Below are 12251 nucleotides of genomic sequence, written 5' to 3'. Positions count from 1 at the left end.
CCCACAAGTAAAAGAATATCCTATCCACATAGCCCACGCTGAATTCAAGCAAATTCAAATGTTCATAGCTCGCACTTCATTACGTGTTCAAAAATCACTAGGCAACATGTCCTGCTGTATCCCTTCACAAACTTGGCGTGCATCATGGAAAGCGTTTAGTAACGTTTATTTCAGTCCGTCTCAGTGGCCCTGTAAACCCAATCGCAGTAGCTGCTGTTCTCTGCAAGCACTTATTACAAAGCTCCTGAGGTTTGTCCTCCGTTAATATGAGGAAGTTGGATTCATAAATGAACCGTGAGTTATACCCCTGGCTGCGTTTTAGCCTGTATTCCGACGTTCTTATGAAACCTCCAGCTCCGAAGTCTGGAAAACAGATGAGCACTGTAATGGTAGACGCTTATTCAGAAAACGATAAGGAAACTCACTGTTCAGCGTTTAACAACGGGCTTATTCCGAGGAATCGGAAAACCAGAAACCCGTTAAAGAACTTGAGCAGCGTGGCGGAGTACAGGAGATGAATTGGCTCCGTGGGGAGATGTTTCCTGACTCGGATGAAAGGCAGAACATGCAGTGTTCTGGTCTGGGAGTTTTAGATACCACATGTGCATGTGTTTTATAAAGATCCAGTAGGACGTTCTTATTAGCTGTAAAGTACCGCTGAAACGTTCTGTTTTTCGACTTACTCCGATTGCAGGTAATGCATCGGGGTATAACTCTGACTGTGTGTTTTGTATTTTGTCTAATCTTGGTTCTAACGGGGGGGGGAAACCCACGTGTCTTCACAGGCAGCGCTAAAACATGGCGTTCAATCTGGCAGAAGAGGCTTCGGGAGTATCTTTGTTGTTGCCAGCGGAAACGGAGGCTTGTACAGTGACAACTGCAACTATGACGGCTATGCTAACTCGATCTACACAGTCACTGTTGGTAAAAAAAAATAACGTCTAAGTGATTGCTGGTTCTGTTACTGTGTGCTCTAAGCCTGAATTATATTCCCACGTGTGTGTGTGTGTGTTGTAGGGGCTGTCGATGAGAACGGAAAGATGCCGTTCTACGCAGAAGAGTGCGCCTCCATGCTGGCCGTGACTTTCAGCAGTGGAGGACAACAGCTGCGCAGCATCGTGAGTGTAACTCCTGTACTGTCTTTTCCAAGGCGTACACCGTAAACAAAAAGTTTCGAGTCGCGTTTTACGACTCGTTAACAGGCTGTGAATGAAAGAAGGGGACTTTTAGAGGATAAACAGGTTAATTCAGGTTAAACCTGTAATTAAAACGTACACACGGTGGTAAAATCAGAAATGCAGCCTATTATTGTGTGCGAGACAAGTGTCTAATTGCTCAAGCATGCAGAAAACTGGAAGCAGGCCTGCGACCTCGGATTCATACCGTACGTCACGGCGGCTCTTTTCCATAATTCAAGCTCCAATGCACCTGATTGTATCCTATTTTATCAATTATCATAAATGTTGTGACACTCGCTGCAAGTTTGTCTGACAGGTCCACTCTTTATCCATAGCTCTGTATACTCTCACTCTATAAACTGTATAAGTAACAGCAGGAGTACAGTAACAACCCTCTCGTACAGTAAGATGAGTTCCTCAGGAAAGGTACTTTCAAATCCTCGCACAATAGCGTGTCGGGAGAACATTTGAAAAGGCGTGCTTTGAAAAAGCCTGTACCATGCAGCTCTGTTTGGCATTATTTATCACCGTGTCCATAGCGACATGGTTTTCGCAGCCCGGGTTCAGACCTCAACTGTGTTTTCGCCATTAGAGCTGCCCAAAACCTCAACCACACTCAAATGGTGCTCGCAGTTAGTTCAAATCAAAGTCAAATGTATTTGTCATGTACACAGTCATATAGAGTGCTTCGTGAGTAGTCATGAAGGTAGTTGTAAAAGAATGTAATAAATGCAGTGGTGCTTGAAAGTTATAAATACGACCTAAAACATCAGATTTTCACACAAATGAGACATAAATATGATACTCGGTCATTTATTTTTTGAGGAAAATGTGAACCTTTGCTTTCAGTATCTGGTGTGACCCCCTTGTGCAGCAATAACTGCAATTAAACGTTTGCGGTAACTGTTGATCAGTCCTGCACACCGGCTTGGAGGAATTTTAGCCCATTCCTCCGTACAGAACAGCTTCAACTCTGGGATGTTGGTGGGTTTCCTCACATGAACTGCTCGCTTCAGGTCCTTCCACAACATTTCCATTGGATTAAGGTCAGGACTTTGACTTGGCCATTCCGAAACTTTAACTTTATTCTTCTTTAACCGTTCTTTGGTAGAACGACTTGTGTGCTTAGGGTCGTTGTCTTGCTGCATGACCCACCTTCTCTTGAGATTCAGTTCATGGACAGATGTCCTGACATTTTCCTTTAGAATTCGCTGGTATAATTCAGAATTCATTGTCCCATCAATGATGGCAAGCCGTCCTGGCCCAGATGCAGCAAAACAGGCCCAAACCATGATACTACCAACACCATGTTTCACAGATGGGATAAGGTTCTTATGCTGGAATGCAGTGTTTTCCTTTCTCCAAACATAACGCTTCTCATTTAAACCAAAAAGTTCTATTTTGGTCTCATCCGTCCACAAAACATTTTTCCAATACACTTCTGGCTTGTCCACGTGATCTTTAGCAAACTGCAGACGAGCAGCAGTGTTCTTTTTGGAGAGCAGTGGCTTTCTCCTTGCAACCCTGCCATGCACACCATTGTTGCTCAGTGTTCTCCTGATGGTGGACTCATGAACATTAACATTAGCCAATGTGAGAGAGGCCTTCAGTTGCTTAGAAGTTACCCTGGGGTCCTTTGTGACCTCGCCGACTATTACATGCCTTGCTCTTGGAGTGATCTTTGTTGGTCGACCACTCCTGGGGAGGGTAACAATGGTCTTGAATTTCCTCCATTTGTACACAATCTCTCTGACTGTGGATTGGTGGAGTCCAAACTCTTTCGAGATGGTTTTGTAACCTTTTCCAGCCTGATGAGCATCAACAACACTTTTTTTCTGAGGTCCTCAGAAATCTCCTTTGCTCGTGCCATGATACACTTCCACAAACATGTGTTGTGAAGATCAGACTTTGATAGATCCCTGTTCTTTAAATAAAACCGGGTGCCCACTCACACCTGATTGAAAACACCTGACTCTCATTTCACCTTCAAATTAACTGCTAATCCGAGAGGTTCACATACTTTTGCCACTCACAGATATGTAATATTGGATCATTTTCCTCAATAAATACATGACCAAGTATAATATTTTTGTCTCATTTGTTTAACTGGGTTCTCTTTATCTACTTTTAGGACTTGTGTGAAAATCTGATGATGTTTTAGGTCATATTTATGCAGAAATGTACGGTAGACAATTCTAAAGGGTTCACAAACTTTCAAGCACCACTGTTGAACGAGTCGAAGATGAGTCGCTGAATGGAATATATCTGACTTTATTCTATCCACATTCACTGGATATGAGCGTGTTCTGATTGGCTACTCTACTACTAGGATATCAGCTCATACATGTCTTCCAGTGTTGCCAGATTGGACGGTTTTAAGTGCATTTTGGCGGATTTGAACATATTTTGGGCTGGAAAACGTCAGCAGTATCTGGCAACACTGGCGTCTTCATCCATGTTGTTTTCCCGGCGCTTGGTGATGCCATGACAACCGGGAAAAGGAAGTACATTTTCACGCATGCGCATATTTCATTTCCGCATTATTACAACCCCTGGCAAAAAGTATGGAATCAGCAGTCTTGGATGAGCACTCATTCACACGTTTTATTCTGTAGAACAAACTCAGATCACAAACATGATACAATAATAAAGTCATTCCAAAGTGCACCTTCTTGGCCTTCAGAAACACTAAAAGAAATGAAGAAAAAGCATTGTGGAAGTCAGTAAATGTTACTTTTATAGACCAAGCACAGGGAAAAAAATATGGAATCATGAAAAACAGACAAACAGAAGAACATTCAAAACACATCACTAGTACTTAGTTGCACCACCTCTGGCTTTTATAACGGCTTGCAGTCTCTTAGGCATGGACTTGATGAGTGACAAACAGTATTCATCAATCTGGTGCCAACTCTCTTTGATTGCAGTTGCCAGATCAGCTTTGCAGGCCGGAGCCTTGTCGTGGACCGTTTTTTTTCAATTTCCACCACAAGTTTTCTATTGGGTTGAGATCTGGACTATTTGCAGGCCATGACATTGACTGGATGTGTCTTTCACCAAGGAATGCTTTCACAGTTTTTGCTCTATGGCACGATGCATTGTCATCTTGGAAAATTATTTCATCATCCCCAAACATCTTTTCAATTGAAGGGATAAGAAAACTGTCCAAAATGTCAATGTAAACCTGTGCATTTATTGAAGAAGTAACCACAGCCATCTCCCCAGTGCCTTTGCCTGACATGCAGCCCCATATCATCAAGGATTGTGGAAATTTGGATGTTTTCTTCAGGCAGTCCTCTTCATAAATCTCACTGGAACGGCACCAAACAAAAGTTCCAGCATCATCACCTTGTCCAATCCAGATTCGTGATTCATCACTGACGATAACTTTCATCCAGTCATCCACAGTCCATGATTGCTTCTCCTTAGCCCATTGTAGTCTTGTTCTTTTCTGTTTAGGTGTCAATGATGGTTTTCTTTTAGCTTTCCTATATGAAAATCCTAGCCTGGCAAGCCAGACTAAATGTGAATATTTAGTCTGGCCTCGATCCGTAGACATTTCCGACGGGTGTGGGAGGAACAAACCGCTGTCTTTCAAACTGTCTCTGTGCGTATAGGCCAACGCTCTGACCAATCAGCGCAACTGTGACTGTGATGTAGTCAGAGCGACAGAAAGCAGTGGGGGAGACCTTGAAATAAATAATTTTTCAAAATGCGTATTAATTAATAAACAGGTTCTAGATATTAAGAAGTTTGGAGATAATGACCACAAGTTTGGAGTCTGTACCACATACTTAACATACACTTTTTTTTTTTTTTTTCAAGGGTTTACTTAAACTGTTTTTGAGAGTTTTTATTTAGTGGTGTTTGGTGAAATAATTTCCCTTAAATTTAAAATAACAGGAAAATAAGAAACAATCAAAAAGTAATGTTTCAAAGCTGTTTATTAATTCTTCGTACTGCACAAACTAGCCCCATCCTTTTGGCTACGAGCGGAGCCAGCTGGTAGATCAGACTTTTGCCATAGCCGGTCGGCAAAACAGTGAAAACGTCCTTCTTGAAAAGGAATGAGCGGAGAGCCTCTTCCTGCTCATGTTTCAACGAAAACTCCAAGTCTAATTCTTCTAAAACTGATTCCAAAGCGGAGTCAAACGCGCGCTGCTCACTAGCCGTAGCCAGCTTTCCTGCTGCTCTTTCTCCAGCGTCGCGCAGCTTTGTCGCCACTCCTGCAAAAGCCCGCCCAAAGAATCCAAACAAAAACCTTGCGTTGTGATTGGCGGGCACGATTTGATGCCCGGGGTGTGTTTGTTGATATGGTGCGAGGCTAGACCCGTTCGCTAGGCAAAAATATTTTTGGCCGCTAGGCGGGTGGGTCTAGTTTACTAGGCTATGAAAATCCCATTTCCTTTAGGCGATTTTTTACGGTTCGGTCACATACTTGTACATTGACTCCAGCTTCCTCCCATTTATGCTTCATTTGTTTTGTTGTACTTTTTCGATTTTCAAGACATATGGCCTTAAGTTTTTTGTCTTGACGCTTTGATGTCTTCCTTGGTCTACCAGTACGCTTGGCTTTAAAAACCTTCCCATGCTGTTTGTACTTGGTCCATATCTTAGATACAGCTGACTGTGAACAGCCCACATCTTTGGCAACCATGCGTGAAGAGTTACCTTCTTTAAGAAGTTTGACAATCCTCTCTTTTGTTTCAAGAGACATCTCTCTTGTTAGAGCCATGATTCTTGCCAATCCACTTGGTCCAGCAGCCCTCCAAGGTGTGATAACTGCGCTGTTTCTAATTGCAGACTAACGAGCAGATCTAATCTGAGGCAGGTGTCAATTTAGGGAAAGGAAATTGACTGGGTGAGTCCTTTATTTTCTACCTGAAAATTGAGTGATTCCATATTTTTTTCCCTGTGCTTGGTCTATAAAAGTAACATTTGCTGACTATCACAATGTATTTTCTTCGTTTATTTTAGTGTTTCTGAAGGCCAAGAAGGTGCACTTTGGAATGACTTTATTATTGTATCATGTTTGTGATCTGAGTTTGTTCTACAGAATAAAACGTCTGAATGAGTGCTCATCCAAGACTGGTGATTCCATACTTTTTGCCAGGGGTTGTACTATCGTATAGCACAGTCACAAAAACTGCCGTGTGAACGCCAGTGGGGCTGCACCGGTGCTAACACGCTTCTCTCTAGTAAGCAGGGTTGTGACGTGTGAACGCTCCACAAAATTTACACCGGTGTAAGAGATATCGCAACAAAATACATCGGTGCAGCATCAATGCAAATATATGCCGTGTGAACACCCCTAATGAATATAACAATGACTTCTGAAATAAATTAACTGAAATTAAATTTCAGTTACGTTTCTGAAGTCTAGCATTTTATTGTTATTTAGACAGCAGAGGGCGCTTGACTTTACCCTAGATGGAAGTAACGCAGCTCTAATGCAGTGAAAGCACACAAAATATAGATCTAAAACGAGAGAGCGCTGTTGTGTGACTGTACAAATAGATTTAACAAGAAATCCGAGCTCTCTTTTTACAGACTGCTGAAGAAAATGAAGATGGTTGGTTTTTTTTGTTGTTGTTTTTGTTTTAGTCTGACTACAGCCTTCACAAAATGTTCAGACGTTTATTCAGAAAAGACCTATTATTATTTTTAATAAAATTCATGTTTTGTAGGCTGTTATATTTAAGTAGATCTCATCTCATCTCATTATCTCTAGCCGCTTTATCCTTCTACAGGGTCGCAGGCAAGCTGGAGCCTATCCCAGCTGACTACGGGCGAAAGGCGGGGTACACCCTGGACAAGTCGCCAGGTCATCACAGGGCCGATACATAGACACAGACACCCATTCACACTCACATTCACACCTACGGTCAATTTAGAGTCACCAGTTAACCTAACCTGCATGTCTTTGGACTGTGGGGGGAAACCGGAGCACCCGGAGGAAACCCACGCGGACACGGAGAACATGCAAACTCCACACAGAAAGGCCCTCGTCGGCCACGGGGCTCGAACCCGGACCTTCTTGCTGTGAGGCGACAGCGCTAACCACTACACCACCGTGCCGCCCTATTTAAGTTGATGAATAGGAAAATATATCTTTTTTTTTTTTTTTTTCAAAATATCGAATCATGAATTGAGTGAATCATTACATGCTTATTAGCATTCAGTCAGCATCTCATTTATTTCAGTATACTGCCATTTCCATTTTCAACCTTGGAACTAAGGTGTGATAAGTGTAACGGAGAAACCGCAACCACGTGATCAGAATGTGCTACGTCATGAGCGTCTGCCATGATGGTGGATATACAAAGCAACTACAACCCCGATTCCAAAAAAGTTGGGACAAAGTACAAATTGTAAATAAAAACGGAATGCGATAATTTACAAATCTCAAAAACTGATATTGTATTCACAATAGAACATAGACAACATATCAAATGTCGAAAGTGAGACATTTTGAAATTTCATGCCAAATATTGGCTCATTTGAAATTTCATGACAGCAACACATCTCAAAAAAGTTGGGACAGGGGCAATAAGAGGCTGGAAAAGTTAAAGGTACAAAAAAGGAACAGCTGGAGGACCAAATTGCAACTCATTAGGTCAATTGGCAATAGGTCATTAACATGACTGGGTATAAAAAGAGCATCTTGGAGTGGCAGCGGCTCTCAGAAGTAAAGATGGGAAGAGGATCACCAATCCCCCTAATTCTGCGCCGACAAATAGTGGAGCAATATCAGAAAGGAGTTCGACAGTGTAAAATTGCAAAGAGTTTGAACATATCATCATCTACAGTGCATAATATCATCAAAAGATTCAGAGAATCTGGAAGAATCTCTGTGCGTAAGGGTCAAGGCCGGAAAACCATACTGGGTGCCCGTGATCTTCGGGCCCTTAGACGGCACTGCATCACATACAGGCATGCTTCTGTATTGGAAATCACAAAATGGGCTCAGGAATATTTCCAGAGAACATTATCTGTGAACACAATTCACCGTGCCATCTGCCGTTGCCGGCTAAAACTCTATAGTTCAAAGAAGAAGCCGTATCTAAACATGATCCAGAAGTGCAGACGTCTTCTCTGGGCCAAGGCTCGTTTAAAATGGACTGTGGCAAAGTGGAAAACTGTTCTGTGGTCAAACGAATCAAAATGTGAAGTTCTTTATGGAAATCAGGGACGCCGTGTCATTCGGACTAAAGAGGAGAAGGACGACCCAAGTTGTTATCAGCGCTCAGTTCAGAAGCCTGCATCTCTGATGGTATGGGGTTGCATTAGTGCGTGTGGCATGGGCAGCTTACACATCTGGAAAGACACCATCAATGCTGAAAGGTATATCCAGGTTCTAGAGCAACGTATGCTCCCATCCAGACGATGTCTCTTTCAGGGAAGACCTTGCATTTTCCAACATGACAATGCCAAACCACATACTGCATCAATTACAGCATCATGGCTGCGTAGAAGAAGGGTCCGGGTACTGAACTGGCCAATCTGCAGTCCAGATCTTTCACCCATAGAAAACATTTGGCGCATCATAAAACGGAAGATACGACAAAAAAGACCTAAGACAGTTGAGCAACTAGAATCCTACATTAGACAAGAATGGGTTAACATTCCTATCCCTAAACTTGAGCAACTTGTCTCCTCAGTCCCCAGACGTTTACAGACTGTTGTAAAGAGAAAAGGGGATGTCTCACAGTGGTAAACATGGCCTTGTCCCAACTTTTTTGAGATGTGTTGTTGTCATGAAATTTAAAATCACCTAATTGTTCTCTTTAAATGATACATTTTCTCAGTTTAAACATTTGATATGTCATCTATGTTCTATTCTGAATAAAATATGGAATTTTGAAACTTCCACATCATTGCATTCCGTTTTTATTTACAATTTGTACTTTGTCCCAACTTTTTTGGAATCGGGGTTGTAGGATGGCAGCCGCTGAAAGCGTGTCTGTGAACAATGCTGAATTTTCTCACGATTTGAACAATCGAGCAACGATTCGATACAAAGAGAAGATAGATGTGTGTGCTTTTGACCTGTATTATTTAAAAAAGTCAGAGTTTTCTGAAGATAAGACGCTTCTACCGACCATCGAGTACCCAGATATCGCATTCTGTCTGGTTCGGCTACCGAAGAATCAAGTCTGACCTCGGACGAAACATTGCCCGTGTTCTGAGTGGGTGCCCAGTCTGGATTGTTTCTGTCGTATAGTTTCGCTGGCACTTCTCGAAGTGAAATGGAAAATTTTAACACGTTAAAATTATAACAACGACCGAGCGAACCACGACAAGAGAGCACTTGTTTTATAGCAAAATTCAAGCAACACGAAATAAAATTCTTCCGTGATGTTATCGAGAAAGCTTTAGAATCTCACCGGAGATAAAACGATCACTGCAAACACGAGCCGTTTTGGTTTTTGCCTCAGTTCGATCAGCCCTGCCGATGTTGTTCAGCCATGCTCGGCTCGTCTCCTCTCCGTACTAAGCCTCAGAGTTTCTTCACCCTCTTTCTGAATCACGGATGGAATTCTAAAAAAATCAGAACGTGCTACGGTCATGAGTCCTGCTGTGACTACGACCATACACAGCACAAAGATACGGCAGAGCTAAAAGAACACTTAAAGCAGCGGGAAAACAGGGTCGCGCACGTGTGACTGTTTTGTATGGAATGTCGCTCGAACCCGCGTTTGTATCTCCACCAGTATGGCCGCCATCCGCGTTTCTACACTAAGTAACTTTAAAAACGCACATTGATAAAACTTGCTGAATTCGTGCTGAGTTTATCTCAAGAAGAAAAGAAACGTATCACAATGGAAAAATAACTTCGTTCCGCCCGAATAAGTTCCAAATCTGTGCTCAAATCAGAATTTAAGGGAGTTGTACTCAGTAATGTACAATATGACTCGGGTAGTCAATGACATGGACAGGCTTTAATTTTCAAACAAATTTTGCATACACTGTACACACACAATCTTGCCTATAAATACCCGGGGGAAATGATGGGAAAATTGTCATTATTGAAGATGCCACCCCTAAGCCAAAATCAACGTGAACAGGCCATCGGGATGTTGCGTGCCGGAAGTACACAGACAGAGGTCGCCCGGCACTTCGGTGTTCATCATTCGACCATTTCCTGTTTGAGTCAGCGTTACAGACAGACAGGGAGCACCAGGGATCGTCCACGCCCTGGTCAGCCTCGAGTCACGACGCCAGTTCAGGATCAACACATCAGGCTAGCTCACCTCCGTGACAGATTCCTGACACCCTCAGTCACTGCCGCTGAGACCCCTGGACGACACAGACCCAGAATCTCCAGCATGACGGTCCGAACATGGACCAACTGTCACTTTGAATTTTTTTATTGTGAATTAATTCTTGAGTTTGACAATAAATGTCCTTTATCGATGTTTCAAGATGTGTGTGCATTACATACAATATCATACATTTCAAATATATGCATGGATCTAAAGTGATATCGTGTTGAATTCCATTGTGCGTTTTTAAAGTTACTTACCGTAAAATACCAAATAATAGCCCGGGCGATTATTTGTCTCAATCGCGTAAGAGACCCGGCGCGTATTAGAGACTAGGCGGCTATTTGGAACAGGCGATTAATTCCTTCTTCACAAACACCTTCCCCAAAATCTACCTCAAAACGGGGAAAAAATCATTCTCAGATAGGCCTACTTTTAACCAGTATAACTTACAGTTTGTTTAGAGTTAGATTACAGATAGCACGGTGCCGACTTCGGGGAATTTTGAAGACGCAGAATGCATCTTCGCATGGCACAGTCGGGGTGGATAAAGGATAAATCACACACCTTTTCCTGTTAATGACTAGTTAAGCGCATGCTTTACAAAATAATCAAGAAACCACACCATTGTCTGTGCGCAGCACTGTGATTTAATTACTCTGCAAAGTTATGGTCACTTGCTATCACCCTCACCCATGCAGCCTCCACCCTTTGCGCTTCGCGATGTCTGTCAATCTGAAATTGCATGGAGGGCGCGACGTTGAAGCAACATAATTAGGGTGCGAAGTGTCAAACCAAAGGGTTTTTTCTTATGCTGAAAAATAAGTGACCTGCAGTGGCTACATACTGTCATCTTGCATTCTCACGTTTCTCTCCAAGACGTCTCCCTATTTGGCCGATATGAGCCTATTCCCCGAGTGAGTTGGTACGGTGGCTCGACCCCGTAGAAAACTTAAAGTTCGGATGAAAGTTAGTTGAATAGGTTACTGACTTGTAGGCCTACATGTTGCCTGCCTGACGCGTGCTTCTGCCCAACTTGCACGACAGATTACTTGTTGAAAAGGCCCCTTGGATTAGATTGGCCGCGAGCAGACTGAAATGCATGTTAGAACGCTCTCACCTTTTTTGTAAAGCGTCTTCCAGATCCGAATGGGTAAGGGCAAGTGAAATGGTATAAGGTCTTTAATAAAACTCAGTGTGTGCTTTGACGCATGCATTTGGCAATTTAGGTCGTTTAACAGAAGCAGCAGTCCAACCTTGGAAACCCGCAGTCCTCAATGTCCCCACACACGCTGGCTTTCGTTGGGTATACCCAAACGGGTGGCTAAGACATCTGTCAAAAGTTACGGAGTTGCATTCCTCAAGAAATATTACGGTAGACCAAGATTATAACATTGAAATGGCATGTTTATTATCACGTAACAAAATGTTGTAAACAGTATTATAGAAATAATTTCATTCATTCATTCATTCATTCATTCATATTGTTTCGGTAGAAAACTATGCAATGCAAAATCGTTTAAACACCAGAAAACCAGAAAAGTGCTGGGCCTCAACATTCTAGATAGAACGTTCGGACGCTTTTTTTTTTTTTTTTTTTTTTTTTTTAGACCCCGGCGAGTATTCGGAACCGGCCTTTATTTGTCACAACACACGCGTACACCCGGCCGTTAAAGGGAACTCGGCGGTTAATTGGAACTCGGCTATTATTTGGTATTTTACGGTAGTATATTTTGCTCCAACATCACTTGAAAGTCAAGAACAGTGCAGCATTTGGGTTTTGCAGCAGTCGTTCATTCTGACTAAA

The 12251-nt window shown here is 42.5% G+C and overlaps 1 protein-coding gene across 1 annotated transcript in view; it reads left to right on the top strand.

Moving 5' to 3' along the window:
- pcsk7 (proprotein convertase subtilisin/kexin type 7) overlaps positions 1-12251 on the top strand; it is an 85891-nt gene that overhangs the window by 34122 nt on the left and 39518 nt on the right. Inside the window, exons 7-8 of the mRNA XM_060905701.1 lie at positions 786-924; positions 1018-1118. Coding sequence (XP_060761684.1) covers positions 786-924; positions 1018-1118 — 240 coding nt within the window. The remainder of the gene's footprint in view (positions 1-785; positions 925-1017; positions 1119-12251) is intronic.

This window comes from Neoarius graeffei, chromosome 23 (genome assembly GCF_027579695.1).
Source record: "Neoarius graeffei isolate fNeoGra1 chromosome 23, fNeoGra1.pri, whole genome shotgun sequence".
Lineage (NCBI taxonomy): Eukaryota > Metazoa > Chordata > Actinopteri > Siluriformes > Ariidae > Neoarius > Neoarius graeffei.
The sequence above is the reverse complement of the archived record's forward strand: the minus strand, read 5'-3'. Positions and strand labels throughout refer to the sequence as shown.